General features: G+C 37.7%; 1 protein-coding gene across 1 annotated transcript; it reads left to right on the top strand.

Moving 5' to 3' along the window:
• The first annotated feature begins 927 nt into the window (after positions 1–927).
• On the top strand, positions 928–25,781 carry LOC131075673 (D-3-phosphoglycerate dehydrogenase 1, chloroplastic). The gene is made up of 5 exons (XM_058012525.2): positions 928–1,730; positions 12,417–12,793; positions 23,779–23,889; positions 24,144–24,239; positions 24,717–25,781. The coding sequence occupies exons 1-5, from the start codon at positions 1,124–1,126 to the stop codon at positions 25,386–25,388; spliced, it is 1,863 nt and encodes a 620-aa protein (XP_057868508.1). The 5' UTR covers positions 928–1,123; the 3' UTR covers positions 25,389–25,781.
• The last annotated feature ends 860 nt before the right edge of the window (positions 25,782–26,641 follow it).

Here is a 26,641-nt window from a genome sequence, read left to right as displayed (position 1 = left end):
TCACTTCACTTCACTCTTGCCCTACATTTCTTTCTAGCTTGATGCCATTAATTCCCATGCGCCTACATCTAGAACAAATTCTAAATATTACCCAAGAGTTATATAAAAATAATGTTTTGAAAACGATTCATTATATCCCATTTCAAAGTTAAAGGATATGTTAATGAACCTTCGATCTCTTAGTGAAGTTTAATGGTTTTGAATGAAGTCAAATCCCTTTCTTGTCGAGTATAATGCCCTAACATCATAAAGCATGAGGCCAAGATTTTGCCTCAGTCAAATTTGATGTAATAAATATTTTGTAGTCCTTAAGTCTGAGCTATAGAGGTTTCAATATAAATACTCACATCCTCATATTGAATAACTAACAATTCTTTGTTGATGATATAAGATCCTCCATCAAAAAAGTATATATTTTTTTACAAAGAGGAATCTATAAGTTAGCCCAATAACTCAGAACTTAGCTCTTTTACAAGGTGAGCCCTTTATAACCTCTATAGACGATGAGCCGGGTCTGAACAAATCGACCACCAAGTAAACCTAGACAAAGAAAATTGATCTCAAAACTTGCACAAAACAAACCCAAAACCCTTAACCAACCATATCATCCATTCAATAAAAAATAAAAATAAAAATAGATTAATATATATATATATATATATTTTTACTAGACCTACCCCGGTTAAACAACTATCCTTTTCAAACTCAATGGGGGTTGGTATATTTTACACATTCAGAAGTTGGCTAGCGTGGTGGGTAGAAGTAGAAGCAAACCATTTATTATTAATTTTCAACCCTTAGCGACGGCCGCCGCATGAATGCGTATACCGAGAGTTTTTTTGTTGACCTCTTTTTATTGTAATTAAGAAGTGAATTTTCGTATTATTGGGAAAAAAGGTCCGTTGGATTGTTAGACGATGGTTCAGTACCTACCTACCATGGACCCGCGAATCAGCGCTTACATAAACTTGAATAAAATCAAAATCTAATAGCTATAAATAATAAAAAAATGTCGTGATAGATTATATTCTGTTGGTGGATCTCTTTAAAGCAAAGATTACCTAAGAGCAGCTATCAGTAGAGATCCGAGTGCAAGTCTGAGCAGAGATACAGAGCAAGAGCTATGGCAATGGCAAGGGGCAGCCTTCAGACATTTCATTGCAGCTGGAAGACGCTGGATCAAAATCCTGCGCCACTTCACCCGAAATCGATGCCATGTTTGCCCAGATTAGGCCTTCAATCGTGTAAGTTTTTATCTTGCGGGCAGAGGCTGGGTGCAGGGAAAACGAGAGTGAATGTTCCCGTTTTAAGGAGGAGGATTTGTCCTCAAGCAGTGGCATCTGACATGCAGTCGAAGCCCACTGTTTTGGTGGCTGAGAAACTGGGAGAAGCAGGGCTGGAGCTGCTTCGAAGCGTGGCCAATGTGGACTGCTCATATAACTTATCTCCGGAAGAGCTGTGCACGAAAATATCTCTGTGTGATGCGCTGATCGTGAGGAGCGGAACGAAGGTGACACGAGATGTGTTCGAGAGTTCGAATGGAAGGCTTAAAGTGGTGGGGCGTGCTGGGGTGGGGATAGATAATGTGGATCTGCAGTCGGCTACCGAGTTTGGCTGTTTAGTGGTGAACGCACCGACTGCTAACACTGTGGCGGCGGCGGAGCATGGGATTGCTCTCTTGGCTTCCATGGCTAGGAATGTACCCATGGCTGATGCTTCCATGAAAGCAGGTGCTTTTCAGCTTTTTCTTGTTTTAAATTGGTTCAATCTGGCTACATAGATATGGACATCTCTGTCTTTAAGTAGATTAAATGTGTTACTACCTTCGGCTGAGCTGTCATAGCAGGGAATCTGTTTCATCAGAATCATCTCAGGATTGAATCTGACCCATCATGCCTCTAAGGATTTGAATATTATAAGATATTTGTACATTTTACATTTTCATTTCGACCTCATGTCCAAGGTCCATGTAAACCTGATCTTGCTGATCCACGCCTAAAACCTTTGCAAAACCCTAGACATGGTAATTGCAGCTTCTTGATCATTCAGATCTTCACATTTTTGCTGATCTTTATTTCTTATCGTATTGGCCCATCTCTTGACTGGGAAATGCTCGCCTAACAATGGAGGAAGAAGGTCAAAAGCTATAAAATGCTCACCTCCCTCCTCGTATCTAAATTGTTGTTACCATTCACAAAAGTAGAACATGATTTACAGGACGCGGAACTATCTTGTAGCAATGCCAGATGATATTGGTCAATTATGGGTGATTTTGATTGAATTTTTACTGAGTATATCTGCTCAAATTTTGCCAATTTTTTCTTTGGCCAAATCTGAGTCCAAGCCCAACATGCAACCGCCGAGTCTGAATCACAAGTCTACTCTATAAATCATGTCGAGCTTGAACCAGGAGAAACAGTCAAGTGTATCATTCCAAATTTGGAACATTTAACATATGAATAAAACTAGAATTATATTATTTTTATATGTGGTCACCAAGAGATGTGGGTGTTTCCAGCCAATTACGGAACCTGAGTTTATCGATCACTCGCCTTTAAAAGACTCGAACCTCCTCTGATTACCATTCGAAAAGATAGAGGATCTTGATCTACTGATCAAATCCCCTCCCCTCATCTTTCTTCGTCATATGAGTCCCTTGACCTACTTCTTGAAGACTTTGCTGTTGTACACATCTCCGTAAAGTCTCTTAACATCCTCCTTGGGCCAAGTAGTTTGCAGTTGATTAGACCTTTGTCTAGTACTCTCCAGTTGGTTGAGTTGTCATCTTCATTCCTCAAATCGGCTGAGTTCCTAGAGGCATTTAGCATGCATATGTATATTCTTTTAGCTTTTGTTTTTATTATTTTGAAGTTCCCTGCACAGAAAAGAAACCACACTCATATACAGGATAGATGTATATAATTAAAGAAGTAATGGTCATGTTGTTCGAAGAATAGATTCTCAACACTAACTACAAAACCCAAAAAGCAGATAATCAAATAGCCATTCTAACCCTTTTACAAGTAGAATAAAAAAGTTTAAAATGGGCTATAAGGTTCCTGATATTAAGCTCTTAACTCCAGTCTCCAACAATCATAGAGGGAAAGCAACAGGCTGCGAGAAGCAAAAAATCTATGCTTTCCGAGTTCCAACAAAACGTTTTTGAAAAAAAAAAATCTTTGAGGGGCATGCATAGAATGATCACAATAAAATAGAAACTTTAAATGAACCAGCTGCAAATTCATAGTAGTGTGCTAATCAATAATCCATTTTTCATTGCTGGGCTGATCAATCCTCTAAGATTTTGGTTGCTTGATTAGGTCGTGATGAGATGATAACAATCTCACAGTCTGCTTGATGTCCACTTGCCTCTGCAAAGTGTCCTATAATTAGTTCATAAGTGTTGAAAAATGCTATAAATATAAGTCTGCGACTCATCAATATCAAGTGAAATCTCCTTTATCCCCACTGCAAATGTCCATGTGACAATTTTGCACTCTCCCTCTCAGTAAGTCTTGAATCTGGCAGATCACTGTATAATTTTAGAGGCTTAACAAGGTCTTGGTTTTGATGCATCTTCACTTATTTTGGCCTTTGACCATACTTGCGGATTTTGTCACCATATCAGGGTAATCTTAATGGAGATCTTCTCCATCACATGTGCCATAAGTAGAGAATTAATTTCATTGGAAGCAATAGTGGTTTGGGTCACCACAACTATAACATCCAGCACCACCTTGGCACTGCTTGTTGGCACATTTGCTGATTCTCACTGTATTCCATCCACTTTGGAAGGGAGAGCTCTCATCCCATTCAGTAATCCTAGTTTGACACAAGTCTCACTTCCTTTGTGTGCATGATGAAGGAATCTGCAGTTTGTAGTATTGTGGGTGTAGTCTTTAGAAATTATACACTATGTGGTATTCTTTATCTTTTTCAGCAAAGGGTAACTTGCATAGGACACAAAATACATGCTCATTTCTTCTTTGGTGGCAATCATTTCTAGTATACCCCTCTATTTCACACTCAATGCACTACAGTTCCTTGTGTGGCCCTGCTTATTGGCTAGTAGTGAGCCATTCTATTCATTTTTCTGTTTTGCTAATTTGTGCTTCTACTTGGGGAGTGATCCCCGTACTTTACCCAAAGTATATGTAAGCCTTTGTGCATATTGCAATGTACTGTGCTTCCTTTTGCATAAATACATGTAATGAATCACTTGCTGAATGATACGGAAGATCAACCCACTTATGAGCCATTTCTTATGTTGCTTCTCTTTGATGTTGAAAGATAGCTTCATTATAAGTATAAACTATAATGTCCTTGAATTGAGTTGCACACTCTATCATGCTCACGGTGATTACTTGGTTAATTTCCTTTGCTATAGCTATAACCTGCTGCTTCATCTAGAGATATTCCAACTCATTCAGGAAGGTTGTTTTGTGGGTCAGATAGCTGAGATATGGTTTGGTTTGGGTTGAACTTTTGGTACTGTGCACGTTCAACTCATTGGGTTTCTTAGCTGAAGCCTACACCCTTGGTTCAGCAAAGATCTCATACTTGTGCATGTGTCTTTGCATATCTTGGCACATGGTAATCTGATAGCACAAAGTTAAGCTTAATAATCATTATGTTGTAGTGAAATGAGAGTGGTGTTGGCGGTTCTAGCGATTGATTGGCCCAGGTTGTTTACACTTATGGTGGATACCTCTTGTTTCCTTTCTTGCAAGTTACCTTGGTGCTCTCAATAACATTATGTTCACCTACAGACAATCCTGTCTTTGGGCATTAATGCTTGATCCTCTTCAACATCTTAAAGACAAGCATGCAATACTGCATCTCGAAAGATTCAAGAGTTTAGATTCTGACCTTTTCTCCTTGCACATTCCTTCAATCAATTCTAGTGCCCTTTGACCGAGAAGCTATTCTGCATGTCCTTCTATGGATGCCAGACTATCCAGCTGTGCATTGCCTAAATGGTCTTTGCCAATTCTTTGGCTTATAGGGGTGTTCCTCGGCCTCCATCACCCTTAGTGAGGTTTTCCATCGCTCCCCTGTAATGTGTTTGCACATTAATGACAGCGTTTTTTTGATAGCATCAACTTCCTCAGTGTAGTATACCACAGCAACTGTCTGTTTGACATGCCTCTGCATCCACCTCTTAGCATTCTTATCTGTAAACTAAGTGGCATTCATCTCAAATAGTCATCAGTCTTTCCCTACCTTCTCTTCATCTTGTTGCATTGAGGAATAGCCTGCTGTTGGAAGCTTCTCAATTCGTTGTTTAACATTAGCTGCTTTATTATGAGCAAGATCTGCACCATGAATACTCCCCTATAATTGTTGAAGCCTTCTTGCAAGAATGCATAAAATATGTGTACTACAAACCTCATATGTGGTTGTCAACTTTGCAACATCTCCTTTGCCCATTCCATAAGACGCTGAAAGTACTGTCCTCACATGCAATGTAAGAATCCCTGTACAACTTATGGGGAACTCTACAAAGAATTCCTTATCACTGCTTATGGCTTTGGACCGTACACTTTATTCTGGGTCATCCATTGTGAACTCGAGCACCACCTTGTTAAATCACTTCTCTAGTTTTTCCTAAATAACCCTTTGCACCATTTGGTCTATTTTCCTCTCAATGAAAGATACATGTCTCAACAAGTGAACCAAAATGTTACTCATTTTTGGATTGGTGCGCTAGTGACTAGCATGTCATCCTTTATAGGATGCTTGTCCAAAGAACTTCAAAGGGTGGAACCAATTTTGTTATTTAAGTGGAAAGTCAGAATTGTTATAACTTGTACCTGTATGTTAATCCTATGTTTGTCAGGAACCCTTATGCATAAGACAGTAGCCCGAATACATTCTTGATAATACATAGTTAACCCAAGAAAATACATATGAATGGTAAACTGTTTCATACATTATATTTTCAACAATGGCAACTACATAACTAAGGCAAATGGTTGAAAAATAAATTATAATAGCAATAAAGCTCTGTACTCAGACCTTCTTAGATGCCTTCTGATGAGTCCAATATATATATCTCTAGTAGATGGATCTGCAAGATCCTCTGTACAATTAGCTGAAAGGCATTCATGTATCTATAATTCTATGCACCTTGATGCATATCCCATGCAAAGTACCAAGTCTCTCATCCTCCTGGTTCTTAGCTATATTTAATATCTCATGACTTATACTTTGCCACTTAGTCTCTTTTGGCACTGTGTGCCTAAGCCCCGGTCCTTGTCTTCTCTTTCATTCTGTCTTGGCACTCTATTCTTATAAGTCTACTGCTATCTTTTGTGTCTTCAGCACAATTTACTAACCATTGGTGCAAGCCATACTTGGGCAAAAAGGTGTAGTGGGGCAAACAATATGTTTGCATATGCAAGCGTTTGTCCTTTTAATAATTTATTGTATTTAATTGAACAAAAGATAATAAGCATTTTCAAACAGAATAGGTGCAGTAGTGGTGCACCTCAAGTCTGCCTCTTGGTTGATAAATCCTAGAAAAAAATGAATAGTTAAAAATACAGCGTGAAATTAATCTGTAACCCAAGGAAAAGGAAATCGATCCATGTACAGACTTTTCCAGTACATATTTATGCAACCACCTAAAGGTGCAATTAGGTGTATTGTAGTTAAGAGTTTTCCATCAATTCACCTTGGATATAAACTATCCTGAATTTATTTAACAAGTCATATAAGCTTTCCCAGTTTGTGAGATGGTAGGATTGGCAAGGGCACTTTTGTCATTTTGAAGAGGCCAGTACCACCGATTACTATTGTAACCTCAACTGTCAGCACTGCACAAATATCCTAATGGAGGTTGTATTCCTGGAGAGGTTTATAAATGCCACGCACTGCACAGTTTGACAAATTTCTTCAATGAATTTTTAGCTTTTTGATTTGCTTTCTTTGATGGGTTATCTGTATTCAGTGCACACTCAATCACAAGTAAAAACCTCCATGTGAGTAATGTTAACATGCTTAGCATATTTTCCAATCAAAACTTTATCTTTTTGTTTTAGTGTAAAACAAAACTTCCACTATTATCCTTTCCATCTAGCTGCAAAATTGGCATATCACGTGTTAATAGCTACCTTCTGATGGTCTAGTAAATACCTTTGCAGTAAATTTTTTATTAAAACCTAGTAGCCCATTTCTGAAATTCCTTATTTCTGAAAACTTAATGCATAATGTATCCATCCTGAGAGTAATACTCTACTGGGCAAATCTAGGAACAGAGTTCACATTGTAAGGCAGCTAAAAGGATCTCTGGGTTGATGTTAGTCTATGGAATCCCTTTTCCAACATCATTGAACTCTACTTATCTTTGGGAGGTGTGTCTATTGTGACTCTGATATATAGTCTTTTTCATCCAAAAGTGCAAGGCTATTTGACAGGGCAGGATTGGGTATGTTTTCAAAGCATTTCAAACAAATCATCTACACATTCATTATGATTTATGCCAAATCAAACAAGAGCAATTTGAAATGTGCTTATGCATGTTTTTTTATTACAGTTTTGTTAATGCTTGCCAAATTCTATTTGGCCTTGGTATCATTCATCTTCAATCAATGTGTTCTTGTTGAATAATAAAGATCAACTGTATTTACACTTTTTCTTTTTTCCTCGTGGCATTGTTCTATTTAATGTTATACAAAGGCACTCCATTTTGGACTAGGAAAGGAGTTAATATATATACACAAGGTTGCCGGTTCGGGTTTGGGTTTGTGTGTGCAAAACACATATATAAACAACAAAACCACCATAAACTTGAATGTCATTTAAATAAAAATCATGCATGATAAATATTCATCATTCAAACTTCAAGTCCGATATCAAAATGATTATCAAGTTTATTAATTTAGTTTTAACTTTTAAGTTTTAATCATCAAATGGATTTTCTAAATCATCAACGCCATCATCATCATGGACATTAGACAATGTAGGAACATTAGATGAACCACAAGCAGTGCTGGTGCCACTTGCACTAAAAGTGTGCTCCCTTTCTGACTCCTCAAATGCAATATGCTGAGAAGTGGAAGCATCCAAGTCATTATGCTCTGGCTTTATATCCCACAACTTTGTCTCCCCTTGCTTGTAGTCATGTTGTTTGTGGAGAAGGAGACACGAGTTGGAATGCACATATACTAAGTTCTCTGCTCTTTTTGAGTGCAATTATTGTGTTTTACTGAGTGGATGAAATAATATGTGCTCCAATTCCTCTCAAATGCAGATGAACTAGCAACCTCTGAACAAGCAAAAGTATATGCTCAGCCTCTTGGAATGAAATTCGCTGTTTGCAAAAGAAATAAACAAAAAATAGGTTGTTTCCGAGGTGACTTCTAGGGTTAAGGAGGGTGCCCAGTCAAAGTGGACCTCAAAAAATATTTAAAAAATGCAATTTTTAAAAAAATTTCCATTGCTGGGCATCCAAGTGCGGTCTAGGTTTGATTGGGTTCGGTTGGGTTCTATTTGAGGTATGCCCTGGATGAATTGGGTGCTGTTTACATGCACCCTGCCAGTACCAATAGGCGCACTGGACTGGTACAAACTGGGTATGAACCAGACCTGGATCTGGCAGGATAGGGGATGAATCCGACAAGCTTTTATATATAGTAATCAAAGGAAAATCCGTTTCTTGAACTCTTCTTATATTAATTAACGAGAACCTTGAGGACCTACCTGGCTTTTTAAATACAGTGGCACTTCATTTTGGATTAGGAAAGGAGTCAATCAATAGATGGTAATTGAAGGAAAATCCTTTCCGTGTATTCTCCTCATTCTATTTAAGGCAAACCTTGAGATAAATTCTACGAGGGTTAGTTGTAGGTAATGCATGGCAAAGTTACTGATCTATGGACCATAAATATATGGGTATTCCACTACTTGTTTTATCAATAGGGAGCTTGTACATTTCAATTAGCATATGACTGATTTAGTTTCTGATTATGATGCAAACATGCATAGAACAGACCCTGGCTTCATTTTATTTGTAAGTTCAAATATCTCAAAGAAGATCATAACAGCAATTAGGGAGCACAAAAAAGCATACAAATGGAGCAAAACACAGTCTCTGTCTTGGAAAAATCCATTGCGGGAGTAAACTCCGAAAAATTGGGGGATCAATTCCTAAAGCCACCAACTTCTTGCTGATTACAGTTTTTACGCCTTAATTTTATTGTAAGCTCAGATATTCATAAAGAAGACTACAATAGCAATTAGATAGCAGAAAAAAACATAAAAATGGAGCAAAACACAGCCCTTGTCTTGGAAAAATTCAATGTGGGAGTAATATCTGAAAAAGTGAGTGATCACCTCCTAAAGCCACTAACATCTTTCTGATTACAGAGGTTTACTACCTTCTTGAGGCTGTCATGAACACCTTACACATTCCAATAGATGTCCAAAGTTAAACACCTAAACAACAATGCTAAGTTTTTCTAACCCTGCAATTACAATTCAACATACATAAGAATCCTTGACTAATGCAACCAAGTACATTTACAGTAAATTATGGCAGGAAAGGAACCCCTTAATGTTATACAAGGGGTGATATAGCTGAAGAGTCCTCAAGAGATCCTTGGAGGCAAGCCCAAACCTTCACAGCGTGAAAAGACAGAATTCAAATGCTTTGGGTTTTAAATGGTAATGAGTTCAGCCGTGGTAAAAAATAATGACATATTTGACCCTGGTCAAAATGATCATGAATATGCTTTTTAAGTCATAAATGAAATTCCTCAAATGCCTTTGTGACTTAGGTGTTTTCTATTCCTGTTTTTGCTTTTGGGATCCTCTACAACTATTGGTTTGATTTTTACCTTTGGAAATGGAGTCTTATGTCTTCAGGTCAATCTCCGATACTTGACCTTACCCATTTGACTAACCAGCACGATTATCTCCAAGAGTAAGGAACCCATTTAAACATATTTTTGGTGAAGTTTGTATAGTATCGTCTTCCTCTGAGTGAGTTTGGGCATATACTATGGTGGACAGCTCCAGAAGTCCATTCTTGTGTGTGACCAATTAATTTTCAACAACATGACCTAGGTCCTTGCAATATGCTTGTACCTCCCATAAATTGTTGTATATTGTGACATTCTCTTTCCTTGACAAGGAAGTTGTTATCCACCATTGTTGCTCCCAAAACTTTACCATTTGCCTTTTCTATTTCTAGAGGCAACCTGAACATTTTACAGAGAAGCCAAGCTCTCAAATCCTTGTTTGAGACTGCCACTGAAGTTTGTCGACAAAGTTTTCCCTAACATAGGCCTTTGAATGTGGTTGACAAACATCTCCAATAACTTCTTCATCTAGCAACTCTCTGATGAAGCCCATGGTCACCAATTCTTTACAGCCAAAAATGGCTTGGAGATGTCAATCCCTGACATGATCTTTGCAGAATGGTCTCCTTATTAGCCTTGGCAAACCTTTTCATCATACAAGAAGTTGTAATAATGCACACCAACAGAACCACCAAACGAAGGAGCACCATGCTGCATAGAAACTGCAACAGAGCACAAGGAAACAAGCTACACAGTCTCTGAGCTGCCAGCCATGGCTTTAAAACACTCACACCCAAATAACAACAATCACCCTACATGGGAATTTAAGTTAGAGTCATATCAGATCAAAAGAGTATCAATAATCTAAATGTGATTTATATAGTGCTAGGATTTAAATGGTTTGAGTTTAATTCACTGAAGTGATGATAATAATAAATAAGGTGATAAAGGCATGTGGGGGTAGGATGAATTATGTACCTTAGCTTAGGGAGGTTTAAATGTTGATAATTTAGGCAGTCCAACCCATGAGTCCGATGGAGCACTATATCATGAAGGAAATGATTAATACCATAATTGACGAAAAGGTGAGCTGCTCCATTAGCTTCTCTACAATTATATGAAATAATGATTTGATCAAAGGCTCGACTATCTGCAAGGCCAAAAGGTGAGCTGCTTCATTAGCTTCTCTACAACAATGTGAAATAATTTTTTCAAGAGGCTTTTTAATCTCCAATTTGCACATGCTCCTTTGTTGCCAGAGACCATTAATCATCTTCAATAAGTAACCTTACACGTCTAGCTTCTGCCCACCCAATGATTTAGTGAGAGCTAGACTAATAATTAATGCTTCATATTCTGCCATATTATTAGTGTGTCCCCCCAAGTATATGGATTTTCCATTCATAAAAGAACCATGGTTATCTCTAATTATATCTCCCTCGTCAGCCAGTCCATGATTGCCTCTTTCTGCACTGTCAAAATTGAACTATCTTTGACAAGACCTTCCAGTGGTGGCTTCTGTACCACCATTTTCTTGCATTTCTTTTTTCTCATAACCCTTAAATGGGAGATATTAATTACATGATTAATTATATTTGTATACTAATAAATAAATAAATAAATACCCAGGCGTACTGAACTTGAGAAGAAAATAATCGTATGGCTGAACCTGAACCCAAACTGACAACATAGTTAAAATGCTATCATTATAACAATAACTGTCATCATTAGGAAAAACAAGGAAAGTCAAACAAAGCAAAACGAGAGGGGATTCATGCTAGACATATGATAGTAAATATTAATGAACATATCTTAAGTGAAGGCAAATGCATAAGTACCTTAAATGGGAGATATTAATTTTATGATTAATTATATTTGTATACTAATAAATAAATACCTAGGCGTACTGAACTTGAGAAGAAAATAGTCGTATGGCTGAACCTGAACCCAAACTGACGACATAATTAAAATTCTATCATTATAACAATAACTGTCATCATTAGGAAAAACAAGGAAAGTCAAACAAAGCAAAACGAGAGGGGATTCATGCTAGACATGATAGTAAATATTAATGAAACGACATAATTAAAATGCTATCATTATAACAATAACTGTCATCATTAGGAAAAACAAGGAAAGTCAAACAAAGCAAAACGAGAGGGGATTCATGCTAGACATGATAGTAAATATTAATGAATATATCTTAAGTGAAGGCAAATGCATAACATCAGAAACAATGAATTGATCTGGCTTTAATTGATTGATTTAGCCAAATCCTTTGTGGACTGATTCCTATTGCTATTAAGTTGGATATGCACAATTACCTTCACTTACTTCTATTGGACTCAATCTGGCCTAAATATTAAGTGTTAACAACTTAATATTTGCTATAACTTATTTGCTTCCTCGAAGTTAGTTCTTGGGGAAAACATTGCAAAGAGAGCATATTCTTCAGCTACAGTGAGATATTGATCTTGTTTTGCAGTTGTTTCTGTAGTTGACTAGTTTCAAATCAGTTTCAGTTTCATTATCTTTTATTTTTATTTGATGCATAGAAAAATCATTTTGTTTTGTCATTATTGATTATGTGGGTGGAAATTGTGTTTATTGCAGGCAAGTGGCAACGGAACAAGTATGTAGGTGTCTCTCTAGTTGGGAAGACACTTGCAGTCATGGGTTTTGGAAAGGTTGGGTCAGAAGTTGCTCGGCGTGCTAAAGGTCTGGGGATGAATGTTATTGCACATGATCCATATGCCCCTGCTGATCGAGCGCGAGCCATTGGTGTTGATTTGGTATCATTTGATGAAGCTATAGCTCTTGCCGATTTTATTTCATTACATATGCCATTAACTCCTGCCACAGACAAGATATTTAATGATGAAGCTTTTGCCAAGATGAAGAAGGGGGCACGCATAGTAAATGTTGCTAGGGGTGGTGTTATTGATGAAGAGGCACTGGTCAGGGCACTTGATAGTGGGATTGTAGCTCAGGCATGTTCTTCTTAACTTACATTCCTACGTACCTGATCTGACTCTTCAATCTCTGGGTTTTCATGTATTAACTGAAAGTCAAATCTTGTGAATGGTGACATATTTTGAGTTCTAAACATAAAAACGTATGATCCATTTTGTCTATTAGAATAGGGCCATTTTTTCCTATTAGAATGGGATTTAGATTGGGCTGTAGACAGCCTGCTTCGTTATAGCTGCTATCATTTAAACAATCTTACTGAAGCTCATAGCTGAAATTTCACCTTTAGATGTCTGATTAAATAATAAATAGTTTGCTGACTATGTCTTTCCCTGGAGGGAGAATTATGTCATTTTTTTATATTGGAATATATGTTTACAAATATGATACATGTTCATTGAGGAAAAGCACATATTAACAAATCAAAAGAAGCTATTAGAAAGGACTGTTACGGCAGTGTTAATTGAAACTATGCCTTCCATCAAACTTTAACAACAGTCTCAACAAAGTTCTAAGCACACCACTCAAGAAGTATCATTCTTTTGCTTAATGGCAGAGCTCAACAATATCGAGGAGTAGTGCACTAAAGTATCAAATACTACAACAGCTAGCAGATTAAATAGCCGGAGTAGAAATTCCTGCAACTAGACCAAAAGCCCCATGACCACCAGGTTCATAATGTCACTTAGAATAGTTTAACAGGTCCCTTGGTCACTCCACTGTCCTATCCACTTTTGGCAGCTTTTTGTCTCTCTAAGACATAAAATGCCCTTCGTATGGTCCATTACCCCTCACAGCTGGAGCAGTGTGGCATTCTACACCTAGTCTGGAAACAAATCACCAAGCTCTTTAGAAGGAATATGATACTCAGCCAAATAGGAACCATAAGAAAGAATTCGTCCAACTTGGAGACTTGGTCTCAACTCCACTTGGCACAAGAGAGGTTGCCTCGTGCCTCACTGCCTGTAGCTCTCTTCTTGCATTCTATAAGCAGACTACTGAAGGGCTTACACTACAACATTATTATCTTGGCTATCTATTCTAGCTTCAACAATAGAAAGACGACCTAGGCCTCTGTATGCTACACTCTCCAGCCCCGCCAATCTCTTCCTTCATCTCTTCTTATCAAACACCCATTTAAGGTGATTGGAAATTGTCATGTTGTATATCCCAACCCTTCTCGCATGCTGGCTTCATCTTCTCTGCCATGAACCTATTCAGGAACAAGGGAAATTCTTGGAAATGGTGCTTAGCCAGATGCTTAGGATAGAGCTTAAATACTCCATTGGCAAAGAATTTTCTCATTTTAGCCTTTGGAATATCCACCTGCAAGGAAACATGCAAGAGTGTGACTTCACAAAGGAAATCAATAAGTACCCTTTGTTTGCTATTAAACAAAACATCATTCCTCGTCTTCCACAAGAATCATGACACCCTTGTTGAGATCACTAACCACAACTTTTGACTAACAAAGGAACTTTCTTGTCACATTGGATGATTACCAAAAGCATCATCTAGTCAATTTATCCCTTTACAAGCAAACTCAGGTCACACTACCAGAAATATTTACCATCAAGCTATAACAAAAGAACAACTGAAAAAAGTTTTTTCACTTGTTCAGACTCCTTACAATTTCACACTTCGCCAAAGTAGTGCCAACAAGCTTCTTTCAGTCCATTACATGTCGGCTACATGACTGCAAACTTATCTTTTCATCTTCTAGAAGGATCACATGGGGGTGCCATTTTTTATTTAGCAGCAAGAGTCAAGACCATTTTGTTAATTTTATGATCAGAATTAGACTAAGCAGAAATCAAACAATAATTGAACAATTGACACAGCAATATACCTTGGGAAAACCCTCCTACTTGAGGGAGAAAAAACCCAGCAATAACGTCTCTTATATATTGAATCAATTCAATTACAATATGGCTGACACAAAGCCAATTATGAGGCCACTCACAAGGCCGAATTAATTGCACCAAAAATAATTCGATCTCCTCGATATAATTATTGAACTGCTGAAGTATGAAGGGAATCAGGAAAACTGTGTGTGTTGTGTTGATCTGAATGAAGTCTTCGATCCTTTTTATGTATATATATATATATATGTGCAAGAGTGACCCTTATCAAGGGTCGTCTCTCTTCTCAAGAGGGACAACATGAAGAGAGGCGTCCATATAATGAAAAGGGATGCGTCCCTTAATTTAGTCGAACCACAATGATAAATGGGCAGTGATTATGGGCGGCGATCTTCATATAGTCTCTTGTCGCTAACACGTCAACACTCCCTCTTTAGCTAGGGAGATGTTTTCTCAGATACTCATGTCATGGAGTCTCAACATGACACTCACAATGGCTACACCCATTAGTGAGAATAGTTCATCATGGAGTCTCTCAACGTGATGTCCATCATGGCTACTCCCATGTGGAAAGAAACATGTGTACAAATGCTCATCATGGAGTCACTCAACGTGATGTTGTCATGGAGTCTCTCAACATGACATCCACCATGGCTACTCCCAAAGGGTGGAAGGAACAACATCTCCGTCTCAGAGGTGGACAAGGGCTTTCACCTCAAATTTTTCCGCCTCAGAGAAAAATGTATTAACAAGGGCTTTCACCTCAAATTTCTCCGTCTCAGAGAAAGATGCATTACGGCAAATTACAAAGGATCACGGATACTGAGACTCCCTCTCAGTAAGGGCTTCATTCTCCATAATTCGAAGCTTGTCTCGAAAATGCACAAACTTCACTTTGGAGAGAGGCTTGGTGAGAATGTTAGCCGTCTGTTCATCAGTGCAAATATATCTCAACCGAACAACTTTCCTTAATACCATATCTCTGATGTAATGGTATTGGATCTCAACATGTTTTGTTCTGTCATGGAACATTGGATTGACAGATAGCTTCACATAGCTTTGATTGTTGCAATGAATAATAGTTGGCTCCAATGATTGTCCAAACAATCCTACAAGGAGCTTTCGAAGCCAATTGCTTCTCGAGTTGCTACATGTGCTGCAGTATATTCTACCTCCGTTGTGCTTAGAGCCACTGAAGACTGCTTCCTATTGCACTAAGAAATCATTGCAAACCCCAAGCTGAAGCAACATCCAGAGGTGCTCTTTCTATCAACTACACTTCCGGCCCAATCTGAATCAGAGTAGCCTTGTAGCTTTAGACCTACACTGGAAGAATATCTCAAACCACATCCAACTGTCCCACACAAGTATCTCAATATATGCTTAGCTGCAACTAGATGAATTTGCCTAGGTTCACACATGAATTGACTGAGGTCACTCACTGCATAACAAATGTCTGGTCTAGTATTGACTAGATACATTAATGATCCAATCAACTGTCGGTCCATAGTAGGATCTATCAGATTAGAACTAGTTGCAGACTCTCTTAACTTCTTCAAATTTGTTTCCATAGGTGTAGACATGGACTTGCAGTCCATCATCCCAAATCTCTTCAAAATATCAATGGTGTATTTCCCTTGACTTAGAATAATCTCATTGGGTCTTTGCCATACCTCTAATCCTAGTAAGTAGTGCATAAGACCTAAATCCTTCATCTCAAATTTAGAAGCTAACTCCTTACATTTGTCAATTAGATGATCTTCACCAGTAATAAATAAGTCATCAACATAAAGAACCAAAATTAGAGCTTCACCATCAATTACTTTGAAGTAGAGATTTGAATTTGCATCATTCTTGAAGAACCCAAGCCCATCAAATATCGATCAATCCTCTCATACCAAGCACGAGGAGCTTGCTTAAGGCCATACAAAGCCTTCTTTAGTCTGCAAACATGAGACTCCTTCCCATGGATCACAAAGCCATCAGGTTGCTCAATGTATACTCCCTTTTTAATCACACCATTAAGAAATGCTGTCTTCACGTCCATTTGATGAAGCTTCCATTTCTTTGCTGCTGCAATGGCAATAATAGTTCTGATGGATGTATAACGAGCAACTGGAGCTAATTTCTTTTCATAATCTATTCCCTCCTTTTGAGAGAATCCTCTAGCCACAAATCTTGCTTTGTACTTTTCAATACTTCCATAAGCTGCATGCTTGATCTTGAAAATCCATTTGGAAGATACAACTGATTTTCCTTCAGGTCTCGGAACAATGTCCCAACATCAATCTTGATAATGGATCGATATTCTTCATCCATAGCATCTCTCCATACATGCTGACTTGAAGCTTCTTCAATAGTGGAGGGCTCGAAATCAATGATGTGACTCATCAATGCCACATAGCCTGGGAATGTCTGTGGTCTCTTGCTTTCTCTAAAGGTGCCTCGAGGAGCTGCATAATTTTTTGCCTCTTGCATAGTCTGTCTAGCCCATAGAGGTCTCTTCCGACTTATAACAATGTCTCTTAGACCATCAGTAGGTTCCAAGGGCCAACTGGATCAATAGCCTCTACTAGTTCAATAGACTCCCATTGAATCTCGGGAGTATGATCAACGTCCATGTCCCGAGGAGTCTCTTGGTCTTCATTATCTACTTCCATGTGTAAACCTTTAGATCTTTTGAATGCAACATTTTCTTCAAATGTAACATCTCTACTAACCTCTACCTGTTTCCGACTTGGAATGTAAATCTTGTAGGCTTTTGAAGTTTCACTGTAGCCCACAAATATTCCTCTCTTGCCAGAAGGTTCCAACTTGGTTCTTTTATCTTGAGGTACATGAACATACACTAGACAGCCAAATATTCTCAAATGACTGACTTCAGGCTTAACTCGTGTAAAGGCTTCTTCTGGAGTCATGTTCTGCAATATCCGATGAGGACTCCTATTTTGAACATAGATTGCTATTCTGGATGCTTCTGCCCAAAGAAAGGTTTGTAGGTCTTGGTCATGAATCATGGCTTTAGTTGCTTCAACTATGGACCCGTTCTTTCTTTTGGCAACCCCATTTTGCAATGGGTTGTAAGGAACACAAAACTCCCTCTTAATTCCTGCCTCAATGTAGAAATTATGAAAGCTTTTGGAAGTGTATTCACCTCCATTATCAGACCTTAAGACTTTAATCCTCTTCCTAGACAAGTTTTCTACTTGGGCCTTAAACTCTTTAAATCTATCTAGGACTTGTTCAGACTTTTTAGACCTCAAAAAGTAAATCCAAGTCTTACTAGAGTAATCATCTATGAAAATTACGTAATACAAAAATCCACTTAGGGATGCTATTGACATTGGACCGCATAATCAGAATGTACAAGATCTAATATTTCTTTTGACCTACTTCCACTACAATGAAATGGACTCTTAGTATTTTTACCCATGGCACAACGTTTACAAGTGCCATCATGCTCATGGCTGAACTTAGGTACGCCTTTAACCATTTTCTCCAATGATGGAAGGGCACTGTAATGCAAATGAGCAAGCCTTCTATGCCATAGTTCGTTGGAACTGGAAGAGTCATGTAGAAGTGCTTGAACTGGACGGGTGGAAAACTTGTATAGACTCTCATGCCGGTTGCCAATCACGCGTGCTGTCCTAATGCTAGAGTTCTTTGGCCAAGAAAGAACTCTCCCTTCTGAAAATGCAACTTGATAACCTTTGTCTTCCAAGGCTGAAATGGATACAAGGTTTCTCTTGATTCCTGGCATGAACAAGATATCACTTAGATGGAGGGGGATGCTAGATTCTAAGTTGAGAGAGGTGGCTCCAGAACCTTTCACCGAGTAGCATGCATCATCTCCAATTATGACTTGGTGGTTGGTTTCTCTTTCTATCAAATCTGAAAGGTGCTCTTTATATCTTGTAATGTGTCGAGAAGCACCACTATCAATCAACCATGTGCTGCTATCAGTTGGAACATTGTTTGATAGGGCAGAGATGAATAGAAAACCTTCTTTGTTGTCTCTAGATTCCTTTTGAGGGGATACATCACCAACATTCACCATAGAAGCATGTTGCTTTGGTCTTGTAGGACAATCTCGAGCATAGTGACCATACTTGTCACATCTGAAACATTAAATTTGAGAGAGATTTCTCTTCTTCTTTGAATCAGGAGCAACATCTGAATTCTTGTCTCTATTCCTCTTGAAATTTCCTTTTCTCCCTTCTCTTCCTTTCTTCTTTGAAGTTTTAGATGCAAGTACATGAGTGTCTTCATTGCGAGAGCTTCGAGCAATCCCTCTTGCAGCCAACCTGGATTCTTCTTGAATACAGTCAGCCCTAAGGTGATTAAACTTTGGTAGCTTAGATCTTCCACTGATACCTTGGATAAAGGGTTCCCAAGATTGAGGAAGACCATTGAGAGCCGACATCGGTAAATCTCTATCTTCAACTATATCTCCAATAGCATATAGTTGGTCCTTCAACTCAGTGATCTTCATGAAGTAGGGGATGACTGAATCTCCTTTAGCCATCTTGATTTGATGTAGCTGTTGCCTTAATGCAAGAGCTCTATTGGTATTATTGATCTCATATAATCCTTCCAAAGTCTTGAACATCTCTCTAGCTGTCTTCAACTTGGATATAATAGGCACAAGGTAATCTTTTACGGAATCAATCAAAATCTTTTTGGCCTTAGTGCCATTCTTTCTCCATTGAGTTTTCTCATTCTCATCATCGAGTTCTGGCCTTCTCCACAAAATCGAGAATATCATTTTCTTCTAGTGCAATTAGAACACTAAACTTCCAAGAGGTGAAGTTAGAGGCACCATCAAGTCCATCATTGACCGTGAGTACGTTCACCATTTTTGATGCTAAGATAAACGCACTAAGAATGAGGAGATCAAATGAGGGTTTGATGCTTAATAAATTCTAATCACGATCTTTCTTAAACCTGGCTCTGATCCCATGTTAATTTTATGACCAGAATTAGATTAAGCAGAAATCAAACAATAATTGAACAATTGACACAGCAATATACCCTGGGAAAACCCTCCTACTTGAGGGAGAAAAAACCCAGCAATAATGTCTCTTATATATTGAATCAATTCAATTACAATATGGCTGACACAAAGCCAAAAATGAGGCCACTCACAAGGCTGAATTAATTGCACCATAAATAATTCAATCTCCTTGATATAATTATCGAACTGCTGAAGTATGAAGGGAATCAGGAAAACTGTGTGTGTTGTGTTGATCTGAATGAAGTCTTTGATCCTTTTTATGTATATATATATGTGTGCAAGAGTGACCCTTATCAAGGGTCATCTCTCTTCTCAAGAAGGCCGACATGAAGAGAGGCGTCCATATAATGAAAAGGGATGCGTCCCTTAATTTAGTCGGCCCACAATGATAAATGGGCGGTGATTATGGGCGGCGATCTTCATATAGTCTCCTGCCGCTAACACGTCAACACATTTGCATAGAAACAAGAAGCATACTATACAATTATTGGAGCAGGTTCCAGCAAAGGAGGTCCCCCATACCATCTAGAATCATCCCGTAAGTCAGGATCAAAAGTCATTCCAAGGTCTCTACCAGCAGGTTTAAAATATTTCTTGAACATGGTAGAAATTTTGTTGAGAGTTGGGGATTTTAAAAAGGGATTTCATTTTTTACCAAGACAACCATAAGCTAGCAGGACTCCCTCTTACCTTAGCAAAGGGTTTATTATTCTTATAAACCAAATTCAAATGTTATATCTCACTAGGATTTTCCAAGGTTCAAATTCCTTTTAAGCCTTAATAACTCTTTTGACAGCCAAAGTAGTGTCTTACACCCTTGTGTCTTTTAAGTTTTTACCCTAAGCTATCATTTTTCTAGGATTACAAGGCACAACCCAAGAAACAACATTCCTTATGCGTTTCATCAGGCCATAGAAGATCTGTAATCAACTTGTTTAACTTGTTCACATAACAATTACTGAAAAGCCAACAGGAAGATAGTAAGTACTGTATGAGTGAAGGATCAATGTTGCCAGTTTTGGTTCAGGCTTACAGGTTCTGTATGTGGATATGACCATTTTTTTCAGGTTGGGTTCTTTTTGGGTTTGTGCATACAAAAACCATATAAAAATCACACATATATATGCAGCCTTGCAGTACGAATTAAGTTCAATATATAATAAACAAAAACACCACAAATTTGAATATCATGAATGATGATAATTATTAATATTATAAAATTTTCATTGTTCAAATTTCAATATTAAAATAATAATGTCAAGTTCAACAATCAGGTTTCAGCATCATATGGGTCTTCAAAAACATCATTATCAGTTTTTATAAGTGTGCTTAGTATTGAGCTCCTCAAATGTAGTACGTTGGGAAGTGAAAGCATCCAAGTCACTATGTTTTGGCTCTATATCCCACAACCTCTTGTACCCTTTCTTGGAGCTATGTTTGTGCAAAAGGAGGCATAAGTGGATGGATGTACACTAAGTCCTTTGCTTTTTTTGAGTGCAATTTGTTGCACTTTATTGAATGGATGAATTAGTATGTGCTCTGATTCCACTTAGATGTAGAGGGACTAGCAACATATTGAGAGATGCCTTGTGACATGTGGTGGTTGGTGATGAACATTAGATCTCGTTGTCCTCGATAGGCACCTTTTTGATTCAATCAACTTTGTTGCCAATCTTTTGTAGCATAAGGTTGAGGTAATGGATAGCATAGGTTGTCTAAAAAATGTGTGACTAGTGTTTCTCAACCAGCAATTAACTACTCTATAATTCTTTGTGTTGTTTGTTATGACTTGAACAATGTTATAAGGTCCCACTTTCTCAATGGCCATCATGAGGATGTTAGCAATAAATTGGACATCTTTCACCTTTCCCGTTACAACTTACAACTTTTCAAAATTTATTCCCTTTAGGAGACATTGCGATCACATTGATCAAGGACCAATTTTTAGCATCATTCCATCCTTTGGAAATGATGGAGACTCTTGTTTTGGTCCATAAATCTTATATGGGCCTTAATGAATCTCTTATAAGCTTGAGCTTTTCATAACCTGAGCTGTTGTACCCTTTTGAAGTCTCATTAATTTTTTTCACCATTTCTTGCCAATATGGCGAGCGGACAACATTGAAAGCCAACCTGTTTGCATAACTACATCTTGCTATATGTTGATTGAAAATATCTCAGGACTCATTTTGAAATGCCATTTTCAACGGTCCCATTGCTCTCTTATTTGTAACAGGTGTTTTTTAAGGGTGGCAAAAAATGGGTGGTTTTCTACCACAGCTTCAGGATTAGTGGGGGGTAGAAGAGACTTCTAGAAAGACAAGGTGGCAAACCTAGTTTCATTTGGCTTGGAAGGAATACATACTCTAATGTCGATAGCTTCTACTATAACCTCGACATTTTTGCCTTTGAAAATCTTGAAAGGCAACATTGCCTGGCACATCTGATGACACCACTTGATACATTGCATCATTTTGAGACAACAATTCTCTTTTAGTGAGGCCTTTCTCAAAATCAAAAGTCTTTGTGATCAGCCAATGACATATCCCTTCCGTGACTGCATTGGTAACTGAATTTGCTGAGGTTTATTTGCAAACATCAATTCATACTTCCTTTCTGAGGAGGAAAACCTGGCACATTCCTTGGGCAGCATGCTCTTGTTCATAAGAAGTGTGAAGGCATAGAGCCTTATTGTCAAACATCTGCAAATCTGCTCCCTTCCCATTGGCCAAAATGGTCTCTACATAAAAGTATGCCCTTGATGCCCTAAAGAAATAGCCCTTTAAAGTAAATCTGTGTAATTCTCACTTAAATGCTCATCGTTTTTGTAAGCGTGATTTTAAGCCCCCTGAGTCCCAATCTCACAACTTCACAAATTGAAATAAAGAAACAATTATCAAACTGAAATTTCAGAGTTTCTGAATACATCTTTGCCAGAAACATTACAGCATTCATATTTGGGATAGTAATCCTAGTTTCTTCTTCTGTCAGTACTTCCTCAAAGGTTTTCAAAGCTTGTGGCAGCAAATGTCATAACACTGGAAGCACATTTTGTTTCAAACCATTTGGGGGTTGTTTGAGCAGAAAGTTTGTGCAAATCCAAATTTCAGTCTCATGGCATTGCCCCAAGCAAAGATCCCTATATTCAAGAATTTTCCAGTAATTACTTTTCTTTTCATATTTTAATTAAAATAAAAACTGCAAACTTACTAGGAGAGGTCATTCTACAAAAATAACACAAATATCTTTTCCTTGTAAATAAAAACTGCAAACCAATCAGTAAAGCCTTTTCTTATAGGAAAAGCAGAATAATTCAAGCACATGAAGAAACCCTAGCATTTTTTAACCTAGTTTATTTTTTTGATGGTACTCTCAGTTTCCTAATCTGATTTTCACACAAGCTTCATAGAGAAGGCCGAAGGGTACTTACTGTTTTTCCCTGCAGGTTCTGCAAACTCTCTCCCTTAATCACATCTTCCTCCTTGCTTGCTTGACGATCTTGTTCTTCTCCATGGTTGAACCAGACAATGCTTTGCTTTGTGCAATAGATGGCAACTCCAACTCCCACAATACAATGGGAGTATGCTCTCAGTCCCAGGGATTAAGTAATGTCTGTTGAAGACCACCTTTTTGCCTCTCCCTATTGCAATAACATTTGGTTCTTCAATCTCCATCTCATCCTTTTCTTGTTTGATTTTGACTGCCATTCCTGTCAATCAGGGATAAAATATATCCCTAAGTTATGAATCAAACAAGCACACTTCTCCCAGGCCGCCTTGAAGTATTCCAATTCTTTCATTTTTGTGTCTCATATTTCAAGGCAGAAATGGAAATTTTTCTGATCAGTAAACAAAACAAAACATTTAACTAGTAACAAAAGCTTACACTCAACTGAGGAATACTGATGCAAAAGGGGATATACATCCCTGTTAAAAAGCTTGAAGTTGCTCCCATGGATGATGAGTCTTTGTCTTCCCACATGCTGACAGAGCTCCAAATTCCTCTATTCAACACAAATACTTTTATAATTGCACATTGCAGCTTAAATATTGTCAATTCGAGGCAATCTTCTGCTTAAATTTTTCGGAAGTAATAACAAAATTGATGTTGTAGTGATTGCAATATGCAGGCTGCATTAGATGTATTCACAGAGGAGCCTCCAGCCAAAGACAACAAGTTAGTGCAGCATCAAAATGTTATAGTCACACCTCACCTTGGAGCAAGCACAACAGAAGCACAGGTACATCTGTTTGAGAAGTAAACCTTAATCCTGCTCATTATTACTAATATGCTAAAGCCGTTATTTGCTTTTGTACATTCATTTTAATTTACAGCTAGACTTGTTTGTCAGTTTCTTATTCCTGTATTTATGACTAGCGAATGTGTATATATTTGCAGATGGGGCCATGTTTTTGTGTTTGTTATTTTGATGGATTGTTTATTTTTGTTGGGTAGTTTTTCAGAGAAGTAAATCAACTTATGCTCATTTTGCAGGAAGGTGTGGCTGTAGAAATTGCTGAGGCTGTTGTTGGAGCCCTGAAAGGTGAGCTTGCAGCAACAGCTGTTAATGCGCCCATGGTTCCTGCTGAGGTAAACTACTTTATCCACTTTGTCATATCCTCCTTTCTTTTTTCGTTTTTTGTTTGATTGGAGCATGAATGTCACGTTTGGTTCTGAAAAATTTGATGAATTCTATTACTCTCTTGTTTGTTGTGTGTTTTGGATTTATTGTTGACGTTGATCGTTTTCAGTTACCTCATATATAAAGTCAAAAAATTCCTCTCTTCCTAGCCAATCCTAAAATCTTTTCTCGGGGTGGCTACATGATGCAATTTTGCTTACGTTATCCATTTTTTTAAATCTTAAATATACTACCCATTTCCTTGTTTCTACATTTTCTTAAAGCTACGAAATTGTTTTTCAATGCCCTTTTCCTGCAGGATTATTTCAAAGTTGCATATACACAAGTATGGTGCTATTAGCTTTAGCCTGTATATCATGAATCTCTCACATGTCTGCATGGATCTACATGAACTAAATGTGAATATTTTTACTGTTTTTAATCAGGTTCTTTCAGAGCTTGCTCCCTATGTGGTGTTGGTAGAAAAGCTGGGTAGACTTGCAGTACAGCTGGTAGCAGGTGGCAGTGGCGTGAAACTTGTGAAAGTGTCCTATGCCTCCGCAAGAGCTAGTGATGACTTGGACACAAGAATACTTCGTGCCATGATTATTAAGGGAATTATCGAGCCCATCTCTAGTTCATTTGTGAATCTGGTAAATGCAGACTTTGTTTCAAGACAGAGAGGTTTGCGGCTGAGTGAAGAAAGAATCCAGCTTGATAGTTCTCCTCAAGAACCTCTTGAGTCGATACAAGTACGAATTGCAAATGTTGAATCCAAATTTGCCAGTGCTATTTCAGACAGTGGAGATATCACTGTCGAAGGAAAAGTTAAGGATGGAATCCCTCATCTTTCCAAGGTTGGTACTTTCAGTGTTGATGTAAGTCTGGAGGGAAGTGTCATTCTTTGCAGACAAATTGACCAACCTGGTATGATTGGGGCAGTCGGCAATATTCTGGGTGAGGAAAATGTAAATGTTAACTTTATGAGTGTTGGAAGGATTGCTCCTAGAAATCAGGCTGTCATGGCAATAGGAGTGGATGAGGAGCCAAGCAAGAAGTCGCTCAAGAGAATTGGTGAGATTCCAGCCATTGAGGAATTTGTCTTTCTCAAGTTATAGGATCATGCATAGTTACCAGGAGACATGAGGTACCAGTACCAGTATGGGGACGTGGATGACAATCAAATTAGGGTACGCAAGTAAATGAGCAAGGATACAGCTATTTTATACGTAAATGTAATCGCCGGAAATTGTGGGTGCGTGGATGGGTATGTGGTCCATGTTCCTATAATGGAGTTCCCAAGCAACTATGGTTTTTTGTTTGCCTGCTTAGTTTTTGTTCAACATTCTTGTTAGTAGAAAGTCTAATAATTTGGCATCTGGGAAGTTTCTACAAGGCCCAATTTTCTGCTGCCAAGGGTTTTCCTACATATTCCCTGAGTTTTTGTTTTGCAAAAGTTTCATTCCTGCTGATAAAATAAGAAGTAACATTGTTAGATTGATTTGTTTCCATTTTCTGCGTTTCATTAAAATTGAAATGTCACATTGAAGGGAAATATGAGAGGCTTTTTCCATAAACGTGTAATATTAAGTTAATGTACTGCATTTGTTTCTGCGCTTAACATTATTTGATAGATAGTCCTTAATAGTCAACTCGATGGTTGATAGTATTAGGTCTCTTAAATTTGAACTTCTTAATTTTGTTTTCTTCAGACAATTTAGTAAAATGCACAATTCTGTCTGAAAATTTAAAGTGTCAGTCTGCTAATACTACTAAAAGCCATATGCATTGCATTATCTTGAAGGCTTTCTATTATTATTTCAGTCTTATGATATCTCACTGCAACCTGGATTTACATGAACTCGCCATTACTGATTTCTGTAAAAACCTTGTCTAATTATGTAGTCTCCACAGTCTGTATTAACTATTTATAACAGATTTCTGGATTTTACTACAATTTTTATCCACGTCGTTTTGGATCAAACTTCATGATCCATCATCTCTTCTTTGGCTATCTCATCGTGATGATTGATCATGACGTATGATCTGAAATGTTGATAAAACAGAGTCAAATCCATAAATATGATAGAAACCTTATTTAAACTAGCATATCTATATTTTAAAATAATTAAGATATGTCCAGAGATCAAATTATGAAAATAATGAATATAATGAATATGTTAGTAATGAGTTTGAAGTGAAATGGTTGAATAGATCTTTTAAGTATTTGGAAGAAAATGAAGAGAATCCATAAATCAGTGGTTCTATATTTTGATAATTCTAATAATATATACATTTTTTGTTTTAAAGTAATTATGACTGGAAATTTTAAGCATGCGTAAATAGATTATGAGGTGTAATGAAATGCAAT

The sequence above is a fragment of the Cryptomeria japonica genome, chromosome 3, assembly GCF_030272615.1.
Source record: "Cryptomeria japonica chromosome 3, Sugi_1.0, whole genome shotgun sequence".
Lineage (NCBI taxonomy): Eukaryota > Viridiplantae > Streptophyta > Pinopsida > Cupressales > Cupressaceae > Cryptomeria > Cryptomeria japonica.
The sequence above is the reverse complement of the archived record's forward strand: the minus strand, read 5'-3'. Positions and strand labels throughout refer to the sequence as shown.